Source organism: Clupea harengus, chromosome 24, assembly GCF_900700415.2.
Source record: "Clupea harengus chromosome 24, Ch_v2.0.2, whole genome shotgun sequence".
Taxonomy (NCBI): Eukaryota; Metazoa; Chordata; class Actinopteri; order Clupeiformes; family Clupeidae; genus Clupea; species Clupea harengus.
This window is the reverse complement of record NC_045175.1, coordinates 11,480,590-11,492,033: the sequence shown is the minus strand read 5'-3', so window position 1 is coordinate 11,492,033 and position 11,444 is coordinate 11,480,590. Positions and strand designations below refer to the sequence as shown.

The 11,444-nt window shown below is 42.2% G+C and overlaps 3 protein-coding genes across 3 annotated transcripts in view; all 3 read left to right on the top strand.

Annotated features, from left to right (window-relative positions):
* Positions 1-11,444, top strand: part of LOC105896910 (guanylate-binding protein 1-like) — a 78,780-nt gene that overhangs the window by 10,865 nt on the left and 56,471 nt on the right. The gene's annotated exons all lie outside the window — the stretch shown is intronic.
* Positions 9,964-10,409, top strand: LOC105894422 (histone H2A-like). Its single transcript, XM_031562466.2, has one exon. It carries the CDS (start codon positions 9,990-9,992, stop codon positions 10,365-10,367), a length of 378 nt encoding a protein of 125 aa, XP_031418326.1. The 5' UTR covers positions 9,964-9,989; the 3' UTR covers positions 10,368-10,409.
* LOC105894421 (histone H3) overlaps positions 11,042-11,444 on the top strand; it is a 548-nt gene continuing 145 nt past the window's right edge. Inside the window, exon 1 of the mRNA XM_012820941.3 lies at positions 11,042-11,444. This exon is cut by the window's right edge and continues 145 nt beyond it. Within this exon, the coding sequence (XP_012676395.1) occupies positions 11,162-11,444 (283 nt within the window). The 5' untranslated portion in view covers positions 11,042-11,161.

Genomic DNA, 11,444 nt, shown 5'->3' with positions numbered 1-11,444 from the left:
TGTTAAAAACATTGAATTTTCACAATGAAATTCTACTTTCCCTCTCTCTATTTGTGTGTGTGTGTCTCTGTGCGTGTTTGTGTGTGTATGTTTATGTCTATGTACCTGATTATCTTAAATACAAAGACGTGCAGAGTATGCTTTCTTGTAAACGGCGAATTGTAATACAATTGTTATTCACAACTTGATTTTGGAGTTTTCAAATGTAAATTCGGTAAAAATGCAAAAAAACCGAATTGCAATAGTCATTTCATACTTGCAAAACCACAGGATTTGCATTTGTAACTTTTGCTCTGAATGCTCATGAGACACACATAATTTCACGCCACAGATCTAATGTGTATATGCACCTGTTTGTGAAAAGAACCCCAGGGTAAAATCACCTCCCTTCGACAACTTTCATCCTTACAGTGAACCACATTTGTATGAAACCTATTTGTGTAGTCTAAAGGCCTTGTCCCCATATACTTTCCCGCCACACATAATTTCACGCCACAGATCTAATGTGTATGCACCTGTTTGTGAAAAGAACCCCATCATCCTTACTACCTTCCTTCCTGTATGTGTGTGTGTGTGTGTGTGTGTGTGTGTGTGTGTGTGTGTGTGTGTGTGTGTGTGTGTGTGTGTGTGTGTGTGTCATCTCTGGAGACATACACTAACATATGTCTGGAGGGTAAAATCACCTCCCTTCGACAACTTTCATCCTTACAGTGAACCACATTTGTATGAAACATAAATGTGTAGTCTAAAGGCCTTGTTCCAAAAACACTTATCTGTATCAGTTTAAAACTCATGTGTTGTATTTAAAAACATATCTTAAACATATACAGAACCCTGTCTGTCAAACCTTAACTGTAACTGTGGGCCTACTACTAATGACAGCTTGGTTGATTGATAGATAAACCCTAACCGGCAATCACTAAAAATGACAAGAGCCATCAATCAATCAAACATTTGACATGCCATCAATCATTTTTGACATAATAATATTAAGTAATAACTACTTATATCACTTGGTGGAAATGTCAAACTGGAGCTGTGTGTGTGTGTGTGTCCACTGACACTCTAACTACTTGTTGACATACCTGTAGCCTAATACCTCCCTGAAGTGATTGAAATAAACATTGCTGGTTGTATTACAGTAAGAGTAATTTAAATCATATTGCCCATATTGGAGAGGTGAAGACTGGTCTTTAAACAAACGCAAGTAAACGGTGGAGCTGCGTTTATTCTGGATAAAAAGCACTATAGCCTAGTATAATATCTCACTGAGTAGTTTTTATATTGAAGGGTTTATGATCTACGTGGAGTACCCAAAAAAGTTTTGTCTCCATGTTACTAAGAATCTTGGGCAAGCCATCAGTGTGTCCTTAATTAATCAGTTTGTCCGGGCTGAGATTGGTTCAGGGGATGTGTTTTTTTCTCAGGCAGCACATTCAGGAAACATATTTGTTTTGCTCTCGTCAGTAGTTGTGTCTGTCTTCCACAAACTAAGGCTGCACCACATTGCCAAACTTAGCACTCTGAAATGACAGAGTGGCATGTGTGGCTGTGTATATATTTTATCCAGGGAGATCCTAACCTTACTGCTATAAAAATATAGAAAACAGACTGACTGCCAAACAAGAGAAAACATAAGCAAAAACAAAGAAATCTAAATAATGAAATGGATAGTGATAGAGATTTTTTTTAAAGGCAATAGACATTGAAACAGCATTACAAAGAGAAGTGTAGGATAAGTGACATATGTATGATTAGGCCTATGTAGGGTGTGTGCGTGTGTAATATAGCAAAGTTGGGACAGGTTATGTGGGCTGTGTGTATTTGATTCAGGAAGATCCAAGCTTAGATTTGAAAATGTTTTGAGGCCTATATTACATTATATAAGAGCACACCTTATTAATCCCCAAGGGGAGGGGATTCGGGTGTTACAGCAGCAGAAAGAGAAAGAAGCAGGAAAAAGCCAAGTGTATACATAATATAACAATAATATAACACAATAATAATTATTATATAGGGATGTCTCCACAGGTATTTAAAGTAAAATAGGCCAAATCAATGCTTGACAAACTCCTTATGACAATGGATAATGTTCCACCACGTATAGCCTAAGTAATGCAGTTCATGTAAGCATAGTTAATGCTGATACACACTCCTCTCTTGAGCGTCTGTCTTAGCAGCGATTATAGCCTAACTATCGAGATTCCAAGTAACATGGAGACAAACCTTTTTTTTGGTACTCCACTCCTCTGTTTTGCAAAGCTTTTTTCGGGAGTTGCCAGTCTGTAATTTAAGTGCCAAATTTGGCAATGTGGTGCAGCCTTAGTTTGTGGAAGACAGACACAACTAATGACAAAAGCAAAAAAGGATGGTTGTTAATTCCAAACTGTGTTTCCTGAATGTGCTGCCTGAGAAAAAAACACATCCTCTGAACTAATCTCAGCCCAGACAAACTGATTAATTAAGGACACACTGACGGCTTGCCCGGCTAGATTATAGCCCAACTATCGAGATTCTAAGTAACATGAAGACAAAACTTGTTTTGGTAGGCTACTCCACGTAGATCCCTTAAATATAAAAACGACTCAGTGAAATCGGTGGAGAACTGTAAACGCTATAGTGCTTGTTATCCAGAAAAAGCGCAGCTCCACCGTTCAATTGCGTTTGTTTACAGGCCAGGCTTTACCTCTCCAATTTTGCGGGGACAGGCAGATGTAGCCAATGCGGCGTCTATGTGTCTATGCAGTCACTGCAGTCTCCTTAGGGACCTAAACGATGGGTGCGCTGCTGAAAAAAATACCATCTACACCGATGGAAAGTACAATGCGCCGATCAAAGTATAATGAAACATTAAACAAATCAACCAATATAGTCGTGTAGGTTAGCCTACTCACTTGGTTTAATCCTCCAGCTATTTTTACATAAGCCCGAGGTAGGTCCGCACTGAATCACCGAAGAGCGCTAATTTACCGAACAAATAGCCTACTTTCACATTCATTTTCCATCACTTGTGTTAGTTATGTCAAAATCGTCAAACTAGATGTTCGGTAAAATGGCGCATTGGAAAAGTTGCAAAACCGCAACTTCAATTTGGAAAATCAGCTGTCACTCAGCTATTAACAGACCAATACATTTCAAACACGGTGATAGTATTCACAACTAATTTGTCCTTCATTCTACCAAATATGATGAAACGGCATATGGCTATTGCACCGGTGAGGCAAGCGTGAGTAGCTTGCTGACGGAAGATTCAGACTTCCGTGAAGTCGTCGAAGAATGTTCTACGCATTGAAAACGTATGAAAATTAAACCAACTGCTCTGGTTATGAAACTTATTGTGGCCGTTTACATGCCAGCAACGCGACGGAAGCGAAATTGTATTCCATTCATTTCTGTTGGTGGCAGGTGAATGTGACGTAGACGAGAGAAAACAGTTGGGGAAAGTTTAATACTATACAAATGAGGAGCCTTAACAGAATTAAGGTTTTGATATAAAGCGAGTGGATATCATCTTCATCAATCTCACACCAAATTAGCCTTGGAAGTGTGCAACCTTGAAAACCTAACTCAGCTAGCTTGTAATAAATTACACTGTCCAATGCACAATATGTGCCTTTATCAGTTCGCCAACAACATTTGATTATATTTTCGTGGAGAAGAAAACTTACCTAATAATTTCAGTAGTAACAGGTGGTGGAAAAAGCTGAATGCTTTATTTCAGAGTAATCGCCTACTGAGGTGGTCTATGGTGCATCTCAAATTTGGCGAGTTCAGCAAAAGCACATCTATGAGGAAGTTGCAATCTTTTATATAGATTTGACTCCTCCTGTTTATCTGTGTGTGGCAGCATCATTCAGTCAATCAGAATTTGACACACCTTTTGGAAGACAGTGTCACCTACAGTATTTTCTTTTTGTCATGTTAGCATTCATCAATAAATAAAACTATGCACTGTCATTGTTAGTCAACATGCTTCTTTGGCTTCAGGCGTTGTCTTTGACGGTTCCATATCCTCCAGCTTGTCAACAAATACACGTGTACCACTGTCCATTAGGGCAGTGTTTCTCAACCGCTGGGCCCATTGGTTGGCTGCGAAAATGTTCCAAGTTCAAGCCAATTTTCCACGAACTGATTTTTAGTGGAGAACAATATTAATGAAATGTATGATTGAAATTCGATGTTTTAAACACAATATAAAATGTATAAATAGGCATAGGCAAATAGACAGATCATGAAAATAATATCATATCTTGTTCGAACTTTACATCGTCATTAAGTTGAGGCGCTCAGTCAAGCAAATGTTGCTACTATGTGGCAATATTAGCGGAAAAATGTAAAAGTTTATCAAGCGAAAGAATGAAGGCTGGATCACGGCTGGCTCAGCAGCACTGGTAATTAAATGTCACACTACCGAAAACTACTAAAAATCATTGTAAGTATGTAGCCAGGTAGCTTTAGGACCCATGAGCTTTTATGCAGCCCATGGCTGGCTTGCTGCTTCCTTTACGAGGCCCGCAATAGTTCAAATTGGCGTGTAGTAGGTTACTGGGGGCAAGTGTTTGTTGTGCGGCTTGCTGTGCGGCATTAGCTCCGCGTAATTCAGGTAGGCTGGCAACACTCTTATCACATTTGTAGTAGCTAGCATGTTTTCATGGTGTTCAACCTGGTTTGATGTAGCCTAATGTTTTTTTTTTACCACGTAGCGACAGCCGCCTCAGGTTGACGTGTCAATGGACAAGCGTTGAGCAGCGGGGTTACAAACTCAACAGCCCTCGGTATGTTTTATACCAAGTCATTAAGAACATTAAGTACTGATGCTGTTTGGATTGTGTAACTAATACGGGTATGTATAATACAGGTAGTGTCCAGCGACTGCCACTGTTTTTCACATATTAGTTTTCCCATAGTGCCATAGGTTTCTTTCCGTTCTCAGTTTAGTTTTGCTGAAGGGCCTGTTTTGTGTGCTTATTATTTTGAGGTTATACCTCTATTTTGAGCCTTGGTTATGCTGGGCTTGCTAACCTGGTGACACGTGTTAATACATTTGTAGTGGGTGTGTTTGTTATACAATGCCTAATGTTTGGTGTGATAGTTAGATGTGATATGAAGATAATATTTGGAAGAGATCGACTATTTCTGAGATAAGAGCATCCAAGATACTCCTTGCAGTAGGCCTACATCTTTGTTGATGTCTGAAGCATATCATTGTAAGACGGCGTAGCTTCGCACGCAAGCAACAAGCGCATAAGTGACTGTCTTGAAAGCATTCGTTTGAAATTCTACACTGGAAAATATTTTTATGCTTATGATTTTTATGTTTATTGAGTCATCCTAATTGCACACAGCGGAGGTAGAGCCAGCTATATCTTTTAACCTGACAAATACGCGGTCAACAAATCTGCTCTCAGTTGCAAACCGCTCCTGTGAAACCACTCATGAAATGATTTTTGCTCCAGTCCAGAGAGGTAGGAGGCCACCACTCCTTTTAACACATTTCTGGTGCAGGCGTCCAGCTGAAGTGGGGTCAAAGGGCACCCACTGGACTCTGTGCTTCAGCCACAGGAAGAGCTTGTTCACTCCTGCTGCTTGCTGGGAGCTCTGCTTCCTGTTCGTCTCCGGCAGAGTGAACATCCGGGGCCAATGAAACGGATTCCTGTGGGTCCTCAGTTATCGTACCGACAACAGATTGGCACAGGAGGGGTAGGTGTTTGAAAAAATCCTTCAGTGTAATTTTTACTTTTTCTTAAATCTGTTTTGCTGCCAACTGAACTGTCTTCTTCTTTTGAACACCAGAGACATGTGAGGGGCGTCTGGTCGAGTGCTTCATCTTCGTCAGTAGACATGGTCTCATCTGCATATTCAGAAGATCTTCATCTCCACCACATCCACGAATGTCTCGATGAGGATGGTAGCAGCTTCCTCGACGGGCTGAGGACGTGAAGATGAAGCCTCACTTCCGGCTCCTGGGGAGTCACTGGAAGGAGCACGAGGAGCAGAGTGCAATGTTTTAATTTCTCCGGTGAGAACATCGCTGATCGCTTTCTTGGCCTTGCTGTGAAATTCCTCACTGGAAACAGTTTTGATGCTCTGCTCAGACCTCTGACTTTCCCTGCGCACTTCCTTGGCCTCCTTTTCACCCTCCACATCCGAAATAACGCCCGTGGAACAGGCACATTGGCACATTGGCACGTTGGAGCTGGCACATTGGCATGTTACAGCTTGCACAGCTATTTTGATGCATGCCAGCCACTTTATTTGCTGGTTTGGTCTTGTCCTTGCCATCCAAACAGCTTTCCAAAGACTGGATTACTGCAGTCATTGCTTCACCCACAATTGAAGCCAAAGATGAATCAGTGTCTCTCTCAGATGTGCAGAGCTGGTGTAAGAGAAAATTACTTTCTAATTAATTAAGTTTAGTCTGAGTTCATCAACAAGCAGTTCTTAGCATACATACTAATTCCACATTTCTAAGAAAAGAGGCCTGGTGGTAAGGGAGCTGTGGAATTTGACAGGGTCAGCTCTGGCCAGCAGTGACTTACCATTTTTCAGGTCAGATAGGCCACCACTGGACACAGGCTAGATAGGAGTAGCAGCTGGGGTGTGAGAATCAAAGTTTTCACTGAGGCCCTATTGTCAAGAACTTAGTTAGTTACAACTCCCCGGGGAGGGGGGGGTTCACAATCAAGCAACATTGTTGCGCATGAGGGGTTAAAAGACTGAACTATGTATGATGATGTCAGAATGCATTCTCCAGTCATGGGTGACAGAGCTCTTTGTGAACTCACCTAAGACTGTATTTGTACATCTCTTAAAACTCAGTAAACTCAACTTAAACTTATTTGCTCTGTGTGGCGGTCTTCACTTGATTCTCTGCAAACCAACACGTAGTTTTAGATTAATCTAACACTGGTCATGTGCACTTGGGAATTTACGGAGCTTTTTGGACACTTCTTGAATCCAGCTGTTCAGTGCTGGATTACTTTTTTTGCCGGTTTGGTCTCTCACTTCTGACTCCCGCTTGGTGACCTGTTGGGGGGGAATGAAGTCTGCTACTTGACAGGAAAAAAGGGAGAGCAATTTCGAAATGTAACTGAAAAAAATAAAATAAAATAGACCCACGAGTCATCACACCTAGTAGCCTAATCTTTCTACCCCAACATGAATGTGAGAAACTTTCCGGTGTCGAATGTGACATCATGACTATCTTTAGATGAGGGCAGGCCCTCACACACACACACACACCACTCAACTGTGAAACATGTTGTATCCCAGATGTTTTCCATTTTGAAAGTTAACCATAAAACAGATGCATACCGAGAGTCCCAGAGACACATGTGTATTGTTTACATTTAATTTACATGCCCAAAACATGATTATGGGGTATTATTTCCCAGTGAAAAGTGTGCCATTATGACTAATCTATCTGTAGATGCAGGCAGTGATACTGCAATGAACTGTGATATCTGTCATATAAAGGAAAACACTCACAGGATCAGCCATGATGTCATGGAACATTGATTTGCATTTGATTTGAATACATACAGATACATACATATACATAGAGAAACAAAGAGATCATGGACGGATTATGAAACCATGGGCCCCTGGGCCTGGAGGTGTAAAAGGGCCCCCCTCCCCCTTTGCGCACACAAAAAATGATTGTGCGCTCGCAAAACATTACTAAAATGTAATTACTTTTTTTTTTCAACAGCAAAATAACTAAATTCACCTGTACCTCAACAGGAAAATACACATTTTCTAACACAGCGCATTGAGCGCAAGTACACTTAATAGTTAATAACAGCGACTTCACGTAGAGGCTCTGGCTTAGGGGCCCCCTGAGCTCATGGGCCCCTGGGCCTGGGCCCGGTAGGCCCGTTCGGTAAAGTACAAGACAATTTGAATATGACGTGAATATGAACTTGTGTTAATATTGAGCTGCATATGTACTCAAAGGGTTTCTACCCATCATAGCTTTTTAACCATCTAAGCTATTGTTGAGGAATACCATAGTTGTAATACAGTAATGTGGTGAACATGGAGAAGAAAGCCCAGCCGCGCCTCTACTTCCTCCGCAAGCTCAAGAGAGCGAAAGCTCCCATACCTATCCTGAACACATTCTACCGGGGCACCATTGAAAGCATCCTGTCCAGCTGCATCACTGTGTGGGTCAGTAGCTGCACTGAACACAGCAGGAAAGCACTGCAACGCATAGTGAACACAGCTGGTAAGATCATTGGTGCCCCACTCCCTTCCTTGCAAGACACGTACACCACCCGCCTCACCCGGTAGCTACCATAGTTTCCACAGGTGCAGGCTTGAAAGACAGCCAAATATTAATTAGGAAGATTTTCGTATGAGGGGATGCAGAACTATCAAAGAGCAGGTAAAAGTTCCCGGGAAAGAGCCCCGACATCATCAGCGGGAGGGGTGACACTCCTGATAAAGGACACAGCTGTTCTGCATCTTGAAAGGTGCTTTGGCAATTACTGATCAGATTATTCTGATTGGAAAAGCATAGTGACGAAATATGTCATTTAAAAGTGAGTGCACTGGTTTTAGAACTCAGAGCTGCTCCATGGACCACCACTCTCAATTTGAATGAAAGTCTGCGAGATTGAATAAACTTCAGTTCATCGCATTCGGTCGTCTGACTCTAATTGAAGTATCAACTCTAAGATTTGAAGAGGTTGTTTTTCCTACAACACTATCTGTAGCTTTTCGGAGCCATCTTAACAGTAGGCAGCTGCTAGCGTGTGATGATCTCGCTGATTTTAATTCGAATCGTTAATCTATCTAGTACCATGAACGGTAATCTGCTGACACACTTGCAGTGGGACTCGCAACCATTCAATAAACGTGTTCCGATAAGGGCAAGGGGGTGGGGGGGCTTGATACTAAATTCTAACATATCAACAATCATGACTTTAGGCCTGTATCCCAATACATCAAATAGGGATATGGCACCCACCAGTTGTTTAAAGCCTTTGTAATGCCATCCGCAAGTGGTTGTGATCACTTTGAAACCAGACTGGTGAGCTGATTTTGAGAAATTAGACAGTGTCGTTGGTTGCCATAGGCTGGTTGGTTGCTATGCTAGCTAGCTAATCAGCTAACGACTTGAATCGACCTTAAACTGTTTAAATGCCAGAGTTCCATTTGCATGATAGGATAGCTAGTTATCTAGCTGAGGTTATAGTCTCCACGATTTAACTACACTAAATTACATTACGAAAAGGTGGAAACCCTCAGGGTGCCTGTGCAGCTTCATATCAACATGACTTCATATTCACATTAACGCGAGTTCGTTGCACACTAGCAGCAGCCAACTGTTAAGATGGTTCCCTAAGGTAGATATAAGGTTTATATAAGGTTTTATACCTAAAATAGGTATAAAAAGCTACGATACATAGGAACCCTCGGAGTGCCTGTGTAGTCAAGAAATATCAGAAGAAACCCGCAGCGGCTAAGCCCAAAAAGAAGCAAAGACGTACTAAAATAGACAATACTTGAATCAAAGCTATAACAAGTCAGACAAGGCGATCACACGTCAACGTCTATAATATAACAGAACTCAACAAAGCTCTAGGTTGCTCAGCCCTAGTTACCAAATAAGCCCACTATAAATCATAGCTGCAAGTTCATAGCATCTTCGAAATCTGAGTGTAATAACAACTGTGTAACATCTTCCTAAACTCGGAAAGGTTTTCCCACGCATCCTTGGATTATCAGGGTATCTGAATGAATCGCCCATTTGGTTCGATTAGATTTTGCTGTTGCTCAACATCACATTTCACTGAGGAGCGTAGTGAATAACCAAAGCGGAAAACATTGGAAGAGGCGTGGTTTGCCTCAACCTGCTAATTTCTGATTGGCTTCAGCCATTGCTGTTTCAGCGAATAACAGTTAACTTACATTTGTATAAATATCTCTTAACGCTCGTTTGAGCAGCATTCCAGAATACTAAACCCAACATCAAACCTAGAAAAATGAGTGGACGAGGCAAAACCGGTGGCAAGACCAGAGCAAAGGCCAAGACTCGCTCATCCAGGGCTGGACTCCAGTTCCCCGTGGGTCGCGTTCACAGGCTGCTCCGCAAGGGCAACTATGCCCATCGTGTTGGAGCCGGAGCTCCGGTCTACATGGCTGCCGTGCTCGAGTATCTGACCGCTGAGATCCTGGAGTTGGCCGGCAACGCTGCCCGTGACAACAAGAAGAGTCGTATTATTCCCCGCCATCTGCAGCTGGCTGTGCGCAACGACGAGGAGTTGAACAAACTGCTCGGCGGAGTGACCATCGCTCAGGGTGGTGTGCTGCCCAACATCCAGGCTGTGCTTCTGCCCAAGAAGACTGAGAAGTCCAAGTAAAATCATTTACACCCAGTAACCCAAAGGCTCTTTTAAGAGCCACCCAATTACTTCTGATCTGAGACTTATTCCATTTTTAATCAAACATTATGATAAACTTGATTTGATATTCAAGTGGGGTGTACTTTTGCAAAGCACATAAAGTATTCTATATGAAGGCTTAAAACTCAAGGATGGTATCAGAAATCATAACTACTCAGTGGTGGCTAGTGTTGACCACGCGCATTAAGAAGGGACCGGATTGTCCCGTGACATAAACGAGCCCATACATTGGAGTTCGTAAATTGACTAGTTGTAGTTTCAAACTGCTGCACTGCTTAACGCTAGGGAGGATTTAGATTTACACTCCTTTGACAACCGAATACTTATAGCAGAGATATTTAAGACCTGTATAATACTGCGCTTTAATGTTATTACAAGAAATAACAAAAAGAAGAAAAAAGATTGTAAATAGTTTGAATTTCTGGCGCTATCCGGATGTGGTGTCATTACCGAGTACAACGGGCGATGGGCGGTCGTTGTCGACTAAACAAGTTCTAGAGAGTATACTTATAGCAGAGAGATATTTAAGACATAGGTCTAACACTGTGCTTTAATGTTATTACAAGAAATAACAAAAAGAGGATAAAAGATTGTAAATTGTTTGAAATGCTGGCGCTATCCGGATGTGATGTCATCACCGAGTACAAAGGGCGGTGGGCGGTCGATGTCGACCAAACAAGTTCTGGAGAGTATAAAGCACCATGTCACACTACACGGTTTATACTTCTGAAGATATCTGAAGAGTAACTACAATGGCAAGAACCAAGCAGACAGCCCGTAAATCTACTGGAGGCAAAGCCCCAAGGAAGCAGCTCGCTACCAAGGCTGCCCGCAAAAGCGCCCCAGCCACCGGTGGCGTGAAGAAGCCCCATCGTTACAGGCCCGGTACCGTGGCTCTGAGAGAGATCCGTCGGTACCAGAAGTCCACTGAGCTGCTGATCCGCAAGCTGCCCTTCCAGCGTCTGGTCAGAGAAATCGCTCAGGACTTCAAGACCGACCTGCGCTTCCAGAGCTCTGCCGTCATGGCTCTTCAGG